The 14,705-nt window shown below is 39.4% G+C and overlaps 1 protein-coding gene across 1 annotated transcript in view; it reads right to left on the bottom strand.

Moving 5' to 3' along the window:
* Window positions 1-14,705, bottom strand: part of MUC6 (mucin 6, oligomeric mucus/gel-forming) — a 46,681-nt gene that overhangs the window by 12,304 nt on the left and 19,672 nt on the right. Inside the window, 17 exon segments of the mRNA XM_037402610.1 lie at window positions 35-178; window positions 930-1,086; window positions 2,012-2,251; window positions 2,711-2,896; window positions 5,520-5,630; window positions 6,092-6,233; window positions 6,985-7,136; window positions 7,908-8,017; window positions 8,123-8,175; window positions 9,308-9,557; window positions 10,453-10,585; window positions 11,221-11,315; window positions 11,878-12,039; window positions 12,911-13,048; window positions 13,328-13,400; window positions 13,766-13,870; window positions 14,032-14,170. Coding sequence (XP_037258507.1) covers window positions 35-178; window positions 930-1,086; window positions 2,012-2,251; window positions 2,711-2,896; window positions 5,520-5,630; window positions 6,092-6,233; window positions 6,985-7,136; window positions 7,908-8,017; window positions 8,123-8,175; window positions 9,308-9,557; window positions 10,453-10,585; window positions 11,221-11,315; window positions 11,878-12,039; window positions 12,911-13,048; window positions 13,328-13,400; window positions 13,766-13,870; window positions 14,032-14,170 — 2,390 coding nt within the window.

Below are 14,705 nucleotides of genomic sequence, written 5' to 3'. Positions count from 1 at the left end.
CTGTTTCCCAGTTTACACTAGTACAGCTTATTACCTTCGATGTTGACATATTTGTAGTTTTGATTTGGGCAGTTACAAGGCCTGTAATGCCAGGTGCAGTTGTCATTGCTGTAGCCATAGGAATACGCACCACCACTTCCTGGTTTTTTATGAGAATTATAATATTCACAATAGACAGCTAAAAAAGGTAAGAGGAAGAGAGAAATCAGATATTTTCAATTTAATGGCATGTTATTTTCAAAGGACTAAAGGGAGTACAAAATCAATAAACAGTTTCAATCAACAATTTTGTCACTGAAGTTATTAGCTTCTGATGTAAACTGAAATTTATGCTCCAGTGAAGTCAGTTTGTTTTTTGCAAACGCACTGTGCAGGCACTTCCACAGTTTTTAATACATAATATAGTGAAATGTTGAAAAAAACTATCGAAGATAGCAACTCTAGCATTGATTTATAACGTATTCATTCTCTTTTTTTCCTCCATATACAGTGTTCTGTAACACTGTGATATCTTTTTCCTGTTTTACAGTGTTCCAGCCAACACAGCTGTCTGTTTCCTTGACATCCACGCAGAAGGAATTCCATCATAGCTAAAACAAAACATATTTTTTCACAATTTCATACTCCCTCTGCTGACAAACTGACAGTTCACTATACAGTGGCAGCAAAAGAATCAGTCTGTGTTCTGTGAACACATTATTTTCTCTCATTACTCCACGGTAAGAAGAGATATAATATTTTGGTTAATTTAGCACAAATGAAAACTACAGATTTCAAAACCCAGGTGACTGAAGTTAACTATTTCCCATAGAGGAAAATGCAACTTAGGAGGTGCTTATTAAACAATGACCTACATTGCCATGTTAATATACTCACAGCAACAATAATAGTACCTTAAACCTTTTTAAAGAGAGCTTAAAGAAACTTACGGCAGAACTCGGGGGTTCTCCAGTCAATGCAGATACCTTTATCTAAGCACGCCATGGCATATACTGCAATGGCATCACACATGCATTCACAGTCCCCTCCAATGTCACAACCACAAGAGTCTCGAACACAGGCCTCATAATAGGGCATACGATTCACCTGCATTGGGAAATGAAGTAATGGATTTTCTAGGATCTTTTTCTACCTGTTTGTTAAGAAGGTGTTTTTCCCTGGGCTAAACATGTGTTCCACTAAGCAAGAGTAACTAGCATTTCCTCTGAACACTTGTCAAAGCAATTACAGTCCCACTTCATACAAATCTTTTTAGCAAGAATGTAGGTGGTCTTCACATCAACAATAGACATACACGTGGCAAAATGTCATGAGTTTCTATTGTTGATGTGGAGACACCTATGTATACATATTCTGTATAGCCAGCTAAAAACCCCTAAAACCCTCGCACCCATTCAGGACACGTGTCTCTTTGTCAGCTCTACACCCGCCATGGATTTGCATGAGCTCTGCAGCATTATCCACATTTCGCATTTGTTTTCACCTTCTGGAAACAGAGATCTACCTTCAGAAGGCCTGGTTCTGATCAACCTTGCAGTATTTTCATTTCCACAAAGTGGGCAACTTAAATCAGATAGGAAGGTTGATGATACCTTTACTCTTGGGCTGATCTGCACCTTCTAAGTAATGTTGACTTACTGATGAGAACCAGGGTTTTCAGGCTTTTCTGAAGTTTGATTTTCTGACAAAGGCAAAATGATTTCAAAAGAGTAACCAGTGCATTGATCAGTATCAGACATCATCAACAGACTGACTAATTTCTGATATTTAGGTCTTCATTCTTTTTTCACTCTGGTATTTTTAACTCATCAGCTGACTTAGCTTTTGTGCTTACAAAAGGGCTGGTGAAGTGCAAATAAGAAAGGAAGAAGGCTAACATAAATGAAAGCCATAAAACATTTTACATGTATTTTACATTCTGGGGAAGAGAAAATTAAGTGTTGGAATGTGAGCACTCTGGAAAAATACAGGTTATGCCTATAAATAAAAAGAAGGCCAAATAAATTCTTACCTTATTGTGACAGGCAGAAAAGACTTGGCTGTTGATGATGGAACATGTCTTTTCTGCCCATGCTTTACGATAAGGGTTCTTGTTACAGGGGTCCACTACGAAGTATACATCCCCACACAGAGGATTCTCTTTCCATGAATTGACAAATTCCAATTCACTTGATGCCACATACTTGCTTCGAGTTTCAAAATCATCCTTCATATTGCCATTATAGTTCCCACACAAACCGCATATAGTTTCCTAGATCAGATGAAAGCAGGAATATCAATTCAGCAAGTTACAATTACTTGCCTTCCCTTTCAATGATGGACAGTCTCCCGTGCTTTAGGAGTGAATGTAATTCTACAAATACTCTCTCATATATTCTTGGTGTCTTGTGCACGAGGTTCTGTTCATCAGTGGATGAATGTGTTTCTCCTCAAAACTATAAACTGTCATAATGCAGAGATCAAACTCAGCCATGCAGTTGTATAAAATACAAGCACTTAGCTCAACAGTTTCCTGAATGCAGCATGGTAATCACTTACAAATCAGCCTGTAGTGAAAATCTCTGCTGTTTTGGAGATAATGATGAAAATGAATTGCTAGTAGCATCTCTGAAAAAAATTCGCCATCACAAAGAGTCAAGGCAACCACCATCAAATATGCAGTTCATTCTGAGTTGAGGGGCAGTTTTATGAGGAAGTTATTCTGCAATACCTGGGTTTCTCTGGAGATCTTGATGAATAAAGTCATGTGCTTATTCCAGATAAGGGTCATGTTGTATTTTCCTGGGATAATGATATCAAACATCAGGTGAAGGGCATTCTTTTTCACGCTGTATCGTACTCCAGGGTTTTCCCCGGAAATAGTGAAGGTTTCATCACGCAGTATGAATGTCAAATTCTGGAAGAAAATTTATCTGGGTGTTATAACTTGCCAAGTTTCAGTATTTTCCTTACTCTGTGTCACACTGCTGAAGGTCAGATGCTATGCTACTACAGACTCTCTTGACATCTCCAATTATTTTTGAAAAGTCATGTCAGGTGAAGGCCTCGGTGACTGGGGAAAGGGAAACATCGCACCCATTTTTAAAAAAGGCAGAAAGGGACCGCTGGAACTCTGACCTGTCAGCCTCTGGGCCTGGGAAGATCACGGAACAGATCCTGAAGCTGTGTTAAAGCATACGGAGGACAGAGAGGTGATTCGAGACAACCGGCACAGCTTCATCAAGGGCAAGTCTTGCCTGACCAGCCTAGTGGCCTCTCTGTGGCGGAGTGACTACATCAGTGGACAAGGGAGGAGCTGCAGATGTCACCTCTCTGGATTCTGTAAGGCCTTGGGCACAGTCCCCCACACAACCTTCTCTCTAAACTGGAGAGATACAGCTTTGATGGGCGGACTGCTTGGTGGGTAAGGAATTGGCTGGATGATCACATCTAGAAGGTAGTGGTCAACAGCTCAAAATCCAGATGGAGATCAGTGACCAGTGGTGTCCCTCAGGGGTCCATACTGGGACCAGTACTGTTAGATATCTTCACCAGTGACACGGACAGTGGGACCGAGCGGGCCCCCAGCAAGTCTGCAGGTGACACCAAGCTGAGTGGCGCAGTGACGACCCTGAGGGAAGGGATGCCGTTCAGAGGGACCTGGACAAGCCCCAGCAGTGGGCCCACCTGCACCTCCTGAGGCTCAGCCAGGCCAAGTGCCAGGTCCTGCACCGGGGTCGGGGCAGCCCCCAGTATGGATACGGGGTGAAGGATGGAGAGCAGCCCTGCGGAGAGGGACTTGGGGGTGCTGGTGGGTGGAAACTGGGCGTGAGCCAGCAACGTGCGCTCGCAGCCCAGAAAGCCACCCGCGTCCTGGGCTGCGTCACCAGCAGCGTGGGCAGCAGGGCGAGGGGGGGATGCTGCCCCTCCTCTCCGCTCTGGTGAGACCCCCCTGCAGCGCTGCGTCCAGCTCTGGGGTCCTCAGCACAGGAGAGACATGGGCCTGTTGGAGCGGGGCCAGAGGGGCCACAGAGATGGGCAGAGGCTGGAGTCCCGCTCGGTGAGGGCAGCTGGGAGAGCTGGGGCTGCTCAGCCTGGAGCAGAGAAGGCTCCGGGGAGACCTGACAGCCGCCTTCCATACTTGAAGGGGGCTCACGGGAAAGGTGGGGACAGACTTTTTAGTAGGGCCAGTAGTGATAGGACAACAGGCAATGGTTTTCAACTAGAAGAGGGCAGACTGAGACTAGATAGAAGAAATTTTTTATGATGAGGGTGGTGAAACACTGGCAGAGGTTGCCTAGAAAAGCTGTAGGTGCCCCATCCCTGGAAACATCCAAGGCCAGGCTGGTTGGGGCTCTGAGCAACCTGATGTAGTTGAAGATGTCCCTGCTCATTGCAGCAGGGTTGGAGCAGATGACCTTTAAAGGTCACTTCCAACACAAACAATTATATGATTCTACTCTATCCTATGATTCTATTTTATAGGCTTTTTTACCCCCTTGGGATTATTTTGTATGCATACACAAACCTGAACAGGAAAAAAAATATCTGAGATTGTTCCACTCTCATTGTTAGGTGCACTATCACTCAGCATTTGGTGGAAATAATATCATCATCTACATGCAGCCAGCAGAGTAGAAGTATGTTTTCATGTGTTCCTATCAATAATCAAAAAGTTACAGAGAAAACAGTTATCTATATTGAGCTCTTTTATTATCTCCCATGCTCACATGTACTCTTACAACTTTACTCCTGCCATGCTGCAGTGTTTCAGTGTCTAGATAATCAATGGAAAGATCTGTCTGGAGCGTGCATTTATGAAGCTGGATCCTAAGCAAACAAACTTTTTCACCATGGCACTGACCTGCTGAAACTGCCAGTATTTATTCAGAAATGTGGCAAATACGTACTGCTTGTAGTGACTGTTCCTTGGGATAAAGTCTCATCTGTCTATATTATTCTATCTGTCAGACAATGAAAGACTCTAAGATGATCTGATACTACTGAGCATTACTGTCCCATGAAACTGAGAACAGTAACACGCAGTTCTGGAAGCTGTCACACAGCAGTGGAAATGAGGATAAATGCTCACTGCTGTAGTTTCATGGATATATCAGGTAAGATCTGGATATATTTTGAATGGCAGATATTACCTGGACTTAGAGAAATTTGGAGACACTTGGCTCATTGTCCATGATGAGAATCCCCCAGTTTCACACTATTGTTTTCATGAGTTGGTGTGGTGGGGTGGCAGGGGGGTGGAAATCAGTATTTTTAACTGAGCAATTCACTGCTGAGTCAGTAAAGTTAAAAAGTTTATAGTTTCTATGTAGGCAAGAAGTTTGGGGACTGAAACATTGAGATGAGAATTGAAAAAAAAAAAAAAGGTTGCAATTCCTACTAAAACTGAGGCTCTAGATTTAGCACATAATTTCACTTACAAGACACCACTTCAAAGACACAGCTAAAGCTTCCAAAGGGAAGCAAACATGAGCTTAAAATAGCTATTCAGCTAGATAACAGCAGAATTAAGATCTTACCCCAAGGTTAATGCTGATGGATCTGGAGCATGTAACCCCTGATCTCCCACAGATGACATTCTCCGTAACAATTTTGAAAGAGGAAGCAGGTCTATTAACACTGCAGCCATCCTAAAAAAACCAAAATAAACCACAAAAAGCACAAAACCACAACAGACTGTGTCTGGACTGACTCTTCCAGCTTAAAACATAAAAGCATAAGTAAAGAAAACTTAAAATGTCATGATTCTGATTCTGCCTGTTTTGGGAGATGATGACCTCTGATTTGGTAGTCAAACTGACATCAATTCCCTAAAAGATACAGTTGGCTGGTACAAAATACATACCTATCAATGATTATTTCAACATGTTACTAAATCTAAAATTGGTTGTAATTGCATGAAAAAGCTGTGCTTTGAGAAGTAAAGTCTTTTCATCTTAAGTACTGAAATAAGTAGAAAATACAAAAACACATTAAGTGTTTATAAAATTCAAAGTGGTTATAGAGATATCCTAGGATATTTTCATTAGCCATTTAAAGCTCTTTCTCGGTGTTAAGATATTACTGAAATAAGCAGTAAGAGGCAGATTACCATAGCTAATATGTATTCACAGTTGCCATCAAACACGAAGCGCTGTCCGTCAAAAGTGGTGATGTGGCCTTCTCCATACAGATTACACGTTGAAGAACACTTTGATTTTTGAACACATTTCCATTTGCCTTTTGTGCAAGTGCTGGGAGTGAGAAAAGAAACCATATTCAGATTTCAAAGAAATCCCACCTCGACCTGCTTCCCTCTATATACAACGCACATTTATAGATAAGATGTTAATTTAACTGACTTGTGTACACTGTGACCAAGTCACAATTAATATAAGAACCATAACTACAAGTTATGGACTGCCTAGAAAATTAATTCATGATAAAGAAGAAATCTTAAGTAATTTTTGCTTTCCTTTTTTTTTTTTCACGAAAGAAAGAACATAAAGCTCATTTATTTTTGCTCCTGATGAGAACAGATGTCACTGTTCTGTGTACTTTGGGTAGTGTTTTTTTAATACTAGATTAGTAACTGCAATGGGAATAAAGTACTTTGAGAATGCTGCCAAAGAGTTGGAAACAATTTTTTGGGGAGTTTGCTTTTATCTACCAAAAAGAAGGAAGATTGTGCCCTCGTTATTTAGGTGGAGCTGTTAATCCTTGACCTTATGTAGTTTATACAGTTACAGGCCCTACTGTATGCCCTTCTTCCTGGATAAGCATATGGCAGATATTATACCTGAAGTCAGTACCATGACTCTTTTATCTATACATATAGATCGTCAAATGTTCAGTTTCCCTTTGTCACCTCTAAGCTTTATCACTGAATTCCTTCCATTCAGCTGTTGCCATTTCCTACTCTCCTGTCAACTAAATGCTTTTGTTATGCAATTGTACAGGTTGGCAAAACAGAGGTTCCACAATGGAAAACTGTATGATTCTTACCAGATCTCACATTCAGTTTGGATCTGTTCACCTTTTGCATAAGCAAGACCACCATATTCACATGGACACTCCTCAGCTGGAACACACCTGCCATCAAGATTTTCATATAGCCCATCAGCACAGACACAGCCCGACTCACATTTAGTGGGTATCTGGTAAGGAGCCGATTGCAAAATGAAAAGAAATGTGAGATGCATTTTTTCTTGTACATGAATGGTGTCAAGAGTGAACCCGTGCTAAGTTCTAGTTTTGACTTGATATCAGTTCTATGATTTTCCTTATACTGATATACTAGTCAATTGAACTAGTTTCACTGAAGTTGTAAGATATACCTGTTGCATGAGATACTGAACGGACTTGAAGACTGAAAAATCTATTTTTCATTGCTACCAGTCTTTCAAAGTACAACAGAAGTTTCTTTATGTCAAGGAAGCTTATTAAAATTCTTCCAATTAGTCTGTTTCCTTAATACAAAGGCATAAGAAAGCCCTATAAGGACAGACCAGAGGTCCACCTAGCCTAGGTCTCCTGCATCCTGTGACCATCAGCAGCAGAGAGTTGGGAAAGAACAGAACATGAAGCGTAAGCCACATGTTCTACCAGTTTCCAGTGACATGCAGTTTATGGAGTACATGAGCCAGAAGTGATAGCCATGCAATTAAGAATCCTTAATGGATTTTTATTCTATATATTTAATATAGATTAATTAATTAATTCATACAATATAATTCCTTAATCACTTCTTGAATTTATGCACATTTTTTGTGTCCACAGTCTGTGGAAAGAAGTCTAATGTTTAACCATAACATGTTAGAAGAAGTATCTCCCTTCATTTCACTAGAAGCAATGTAGTAAAGTTCTAAGTAACAACCACAACATTCTTTCTCTCAAGAGGATAAATATCCCTGAGCTGTGAAACTCACACATTCGATTCCAGTAGCCAGCATCTGACAGGTAGGGGCACATGCCGCTCCATACTTGTTTTCTAAGCTGTCAGAACACGATATATATTTCTTAGGAGCTTTGCAGCTTTCTAGGAAAAAGGAAGAGAAATAAACATTGGAGAGACTGTGAAGTAGCATTTTTACAACATCGGGGGAAAGAATATGTTTCTCAGTAAACCATGTAAGGCCCATACCTGCAGGATTTTGAGGTTTGCCTGTGCAACTTAGCTTCCCATTAACACAGTAGCTAGGGGGGGAAAAACAAAACAAAGGAATTTCAATGCAGTTCTCTCACAAGAAAAAAAAATATTTTTTTGTAAAATGGCTTCATGTTTCTCAGCGTTGGAAAGATTTCATTTATGTTACTAGCTCCTCCCCATGCTTCATAGTGAAGCATGAGTCAATTTGTCTTTCTGCTTTTTGTAGTGTATACACTACATCCATTCTGAAAGTGAATAGTAGGCCATTCACTACTATGATGGCCTATCTAGTCATTTTTGAGGTTTCTCAAACAGGTCCAGACGCTGTTGACAAAATCTCCTACTAGGAATAATCAATCTTATCTATTATTTTCTAATATTTTCCTTAACATTTCCAAGCTTAAGGTAAGTGAAATGCTTTTTGTTCATTTAAAAATTTTTGTGTTTTAGGAAAGGGCAAAAAGATGTCTTAAAAAATAAAAAAATAAACCTTGCTATTAGAAGTAAAGGAGACCGTACTTGTTTTGGCTGGAATGGAGTTAATTTTCTTCGTAGCAGCTTGATGGTGTTATGCTTTGGATTTGTGACCAAAACAGTGTTGATAATATCATGTTGTTTTAGCTATTGCTGAACAGTGTCAAGGCCTTCTCTGCTTCTCACGGTGCTCTGCCAGCGAGTAAACTGGGAGCTGGGAGGGGACACAGCCATGACAGCTGACCTGAACTGACTAAAGAGATATTCCATACTACACAACATCATGCTCAGCAACAAAACCTCAGGCAAAGAAGGAGGAAGGAGGGATGTTTGGAGTTATGATGCTTGTCTTCCCAAGTAACCATTATGCATGACAAATTCATGCTTCCTGGAACTGTCTAAACATCTGCCTGCTGCTGGGAAGTAGTGAATTAATTCCTTATTTAGCTTTGACTGCACATGCCACTTTGCTTATTAAATAAGCTTATTTTTGCTTTTTAATAAGAAAGTTATTAAACTGTCTCGATCTCAACCCACACATTTTCCTGCTTTTACCCTTCTGATTCTCTTCTGCATCTGCCTGAAGTGGAGTAGGCAAGCAGCTGTGTGGTGCTTAGCTGCTTACTGCTGTTAAGCCTCAACAGAAACATGAAGACCCCTCGCCTCCATTTTCAGTTTGTTAATCTTTAAACTTGAAACACTTACCAGGTAATCCCACCAGTTATTGTTGACTGGTCAGGCAAAATGTACTTTCTGTCTTCTAAATAGCAGGGACAATAAGATCTACGAACACACTCGTTCTTGTGGTTCAGGTATGTTCCTTTAGGACAATGGCAGCCTTCGATAGGGATGTCAGCTGGATGACATTCCAGGGCTCGGTTGGAGAGTGACAAGCATGTCCTGTCACACGCCTGAGTGTTGTAGCTGAATGTTTGATTGCCAGTACAAGTAATGGCTATAAAACAAGACAAGAGGGTATGTTAAACGTGGTTTACTTATCCTCTTCCTGGTAAAAGATAACTGTGTTCATAATGTGCTGCATATATTGTGTCAATAGCTTCAATACCTAATGCTTCCCATTGCTTCTTTTCCTGTGGATGTGGAGCTCTAGCACGAAATACTGCAGAGCAGGGCTTAGCACCAACCATGGAGCTGTTTGGAAGTTTTATGAAGTTAAAATATCTTATTGCGTCTTTGTGTATCTTGGAATAAAATGATGCAAAGAGAATCTTTGCAGAAATACCAATGTATTTTTGAGTAACTGTGAACTTGCACCTATGCCTAAGTTGCATAATAGCAAAATCACATCTGCAGCCAGAGTTTTTCCCATTTCTCATGTTATGGTACAGTATAGCTTTATCTATCTATTCCATCACTTAATTATCAAGTTCTGGAAGCATCCACATGCTCACCTTAAAGCTTATGAGTAATCTTTCCCACGTAGTCTTAAAATAACTATCCTTTTCTGAAACAGACTAGATGAATATTCAAAATTTCTCTTTCTGCTTTCCTCTTTTTTCCCTAATTCCCGCATTACTCTTAAGATTATTTGGACAATGCTTAGGATATTGCTTTACCATTTACATTTTTTGTTGTGTTATGACACATCTGTGAAGTCAGCAGCTCCTGGGAATATGGCTTTTATACCTGCTGGTTGGCCTCCCTGATAGAAATATGTACTTATTTTCTAATGACTGACAAGTAGTTTTAAAATATGTTCTTGCTTTTATTCAGCGTTGTCATGGGTGAATCAAACATGGGGATATTCTAAATGGAAACAGACAGACCCATATGCATGCATTCATCTGACGGCAGACTATTAAGACTATTAAGTTGGTTTAATTACTTACTACAGTTGTCCATACTGTTTCTCCAGTTCTCAAGGATTAAACCCATTGAACTGCATGTTCGTGCATATGATCCCAGAGCAGAACAAATATAAGGAAAGGTCTCTTCGTAATTACAGGCTTGGTAAACACATCTCTGAAACCCAATACATGGAGAGTGTACTGTTACTGGGAAGCAGACATCTGGAGGTGCTAACCCCTGGAAATATTTAAAAGCTGTAGTGGTGGACTTGGCAGTGTTACGTTTGCAGTTGGACTCAATGATCTTAAAGGTCTTTTCCAACCTACACGATTATACGATTCTACGACTGTATGCTGAATTGTAGGGGTAAATCATACAAAACATATATTATTGCATAACTAAAACTGATGAAAAAAATCAGATTAAATGCCTGATTGACGAATAAAATATACTTAGTACTTAAAATTGTGTTTGTTTATTCACTGCTTTCACTTTTAAATTTCAAAATGTTCTGTGGAGACTGGCAAATATGATGAGCTCAATTATGCACATGGGAAAATCAATCCTTTGCATAGGAAGTTGTTGACATGGAGAACTGCAGCATGAGCAAAAATAACTTCTGATTCATAGGGATGGGACTGTGCCTATGAACAATCAGACTTGTACTGTGGTGCAGACACAATTTACAAAACCACACTTGTTCCTTAGTTTCTATGCACTGCTGATTCGAATGAGTGGGATCCTGTATACAAGTACATTCTGGTCCATATTTGGACTCCCTCTGTACAGCATCTACCATAATTTCCTACCTTGTAGAAAGGAATTGGGTTCACCACAGCATGGCATTTCTCGAACACTGTACCCTTCTTGGTAAGAATGGAGCAATGAGTCTCAGCAGATATTTCTAATGAAAGTAAATCATGGACATTAAACAGAGAAAATTAGGAAAAAGAAATGAAAAAATGGAAAAGAAATTAAAAAAAACCTGGACAAAATTACTCTAGGTGAGCTTTTTGCAGTGATGAATTGAGCAAAAGGACAATGTCTTAGCTTGTTAGCTTCAGACTATACTTTTGTTCAAACAGCTCAGTAAGGCTTTTTTTTTTTTTTTTTTTTTTTTTTTAAAGACCACTAGCAATAGAGGCTTAAGAAGGCAAAGCCTGGATATCAGTCACAGCACTATTGAGCTGCTGGGCAAGTTTAAGACATTCATGAATATTGCAATTTCACTGGAAATACCACCAAAACCCTGTCATTCATCATCTCAATCCCAGATCTCTAGAATGGGATCTGATAAGCTTTTACTAGATTTGTATTCTAGAAATCAGAAATGCCTTGTTGGTGACAGAATTTGTGATCTTCAATCCTTTCAGTCTCTGCTTCTCTCAAACTCTTTCAATCCCACTTATGGAAGTGTCAGACAAAACTAGCTGGAGAGATCAGTTACACCAGGATCATCTACTTACTGTTCAGTTGACTCAAAGCGCAAGGGTCAGTGTCTCTCTCTAAAGCGGGATGGCAATTTCCTGCCCTCCAGGAATCGACAAACAGGGAGGCTGTTCCTTCAGTGATATCCATGCTAGTCATGAAGTCATCTGTAGTGTCTCCATTATAATTGCCACACAAACCTAACATCAGAAATGCAAGGGATGGCTGAAAATTAAAGATTGTGTATCCCATGGTCTATGTTTCATTCTGTAACAGTGAGAAAATTGATTCTAACATTCCACATGGTGTCAATGAAAACTATAGGTCAGACACCCAGAGAATCTTGATCATGTGCACATTCGGTCACTGAGCCTTCACCTTCTCAAGTTACAACTGTCCACTTCTATTCAATGAAAAATGCATACAGAAGTTTTTGTCTTGTTTTTAGAAAAAAAGACTTTTTCAGTGGTTTGAAATCATGTAACAGAAAGGCCATGAAATTCTTTTGCAGTTACATGTTTTTTTATGTATATAAAGTCTATAATGACATTTACATTTTTTTAAAAGCTAAAACCTCTCTGTAATTCCCCATAGATAATTAGAATGTAGGATATGCCTTTGTGGCTAACTTTGCTTTGCAATCAACATAAACATCTCCATCTGGTGCTTATCAGCTGAGAAGCCTTTAGATTCTTAGGCTCGTTGCATTTACAGTGATTGTGCACTGCATTCAAAGAACTACGTCCAAGATGCAGAGACCACACAGGCTAATTTATTGCCCCTTCATTGTGTAGTAAAGCACATACTGAAAAAGGCACACACAAAACATGTGAAGAACAGTATTGTATTACACATGAAAAATGTCACCCATCTATTTTCTTTGAGTCATTTTAAAATTATTAGCAAACCCCCAAATTCTTAGCACATCAATTTCCCAATGCAGGCATTTTTCTTGGGTTTTTTTTCCCCTTGAATCCAAAGAAGGAAGTTTATTCCTTAAAGGATGAGTACTAAGCTTTCAAAATTACACTCCATACATTTTCTCCTTCGTATGGTCACTAGGTTTCTTACCTAGGGTTCTGCCTTTGAATTGTGATCCCACTCTCACATAGGTCTGGAACACAGGTGATGTTTGAACTAAAAGTTCCAGCCCGAAGGTTGTATACATTTGAATGTACATTGAGGACTGTCTGAAAATAGTGATGTCTCCTGAAAGAACACAGAAATTTAGAAACAGAGATTTTGAGATTTTGAGACATAGGATATTGCAAAGTCATGATTTCAATGCAGATATAAGTGTTCCAGTATTCTGTCTACAAGTCTTCTCTTTCCACACACAACTCTCCACAGAGGGACAGATGCAATGGGAAAGATTTTAACCTTCCTATAAAACCTCTGCTATTGCCAGTTGCAAGAGAAAAGATGCTGGGTTGTGTAAAGCAGACATTTAATGTCATTTGGATTTTACGCATGTTCCCTTTTCTTTACCTGATCTGTAAGGTAGCCGCTTAAGTTCATCATCATCAGTAAGGAGTTCATTCTGAGAAATCACGATTTTGTCCTGTAAGAAAAGACATATCTGTACTGTCGGTATTTATACAGTATTCAGTATTCAGGAACTATATTTATTCAGTATACAGTATTCAGGAACTATATTGTTAATGACCTATATAACAGGAAAACATTGATTCAATCTTTTTCTCACATGTTATTCCACACTGCTTTCAGTTTTCACTTTGAAAATACTTTAACTTCCCGAGTTGATGTGGCAACTGAGATCTTTACAGTGTATGCATGAACTGGAACATACCTTTAGTATCTATCCCCCATAATTTTTCAGTTCAGGCTAGTAGCAATGACTTTAAGTATTTACTTGCTAAACTGGTTACTGAAATGCTGGATAGAACCTGTGGAGGGAATACTTGCCTTTGCAGAGAGGTAAATTATAGCACTAAGTGATGTCTCAGAATAAGAATAACCGGACTTTTCATATACAGCCATTAGGGTTCCATTGTGTGGCAGGCTGGAACTCTGGAGGAAAACAGCAAAAAGGGAAGTCTGTGACAAATTAACGATGATTTGTAGAGTAAACAGAGCATAGGAATACCTCAGCTTGTGTTCCAATAGGAAACCAAGGACAGACTGAAATATATCGATTTGATATTGGGTGTTTTTAAACTGCAGGAAATTACCTTCATAAGAACGTAAGTGCAAACCCCATGAAACCTGTATGATCTAGAATCAAACGTGGTAACAAAGGACCCTCCTTCCAGTGAACACCTTCCAGGGCAGGGCAAGTCTTTGCAGTTCCATTGACCCATTGTACATTTACTGAGGAAAACAAGAAATACTGTGTAAGGTTATTCTCATACTAAGGCACTATAGATCAGCAAACAACTTGATCCTCCTGCCTGGGGGTTTTGCTGTAGCTGGTCAACATGCAAAACTGCTTAGTGAACACAGTGTAATATACATACACATTCTGAATTTTATTTTCCACTGCTTTGATATTTCTTTTCTTTACAGTCTTTTAGACTCAGCTACTTTTTTGGAATCAGCTACTTCCTAGTAAAGGAAGATGTAATTTGTATCACTTTCCCCCTTATACTTTCTATGCTTTGATTTTCTTTGTCTGTGTATATCAGTTGAAGTTGTTCATCTTAATTCAAGGCTGCTGAAGATTTGTCAGTAAACGCTCCTGAACAGATTAATCATGAAAAGTGCATTCATTGTTACAGTTCTGAGGATCAAATTCTATTATTTATCCTTTATTTTCTTTATTAGAATAGCAAGACATGTAACACACAAATACATAATTCCCCCTTTTTTTTGAAAAAATTTCCAATTTTAAAAAATATTGCCTGAA

This window comes from Falco rusticolus, chromosome 10 (genome assembly GCF_015220075.1).
Source record: "Falco rusticolus isolate bFalRus1 chromosome 10, bFalRus1.pri, whole genome shotgun sequence".
Classification (NCBI taxonomy): domain Eukaryota; kingdom Metazoa; phylum Chordata; class Aves; order Falconiformes; family Falconidae; genus Falco; species Falco rusticolus.
The sequence above is the reverse complement of the archived record's forward strand: the minus strand, read 5'-3'. Positions and strand labels throughout refer to the sequence as shown.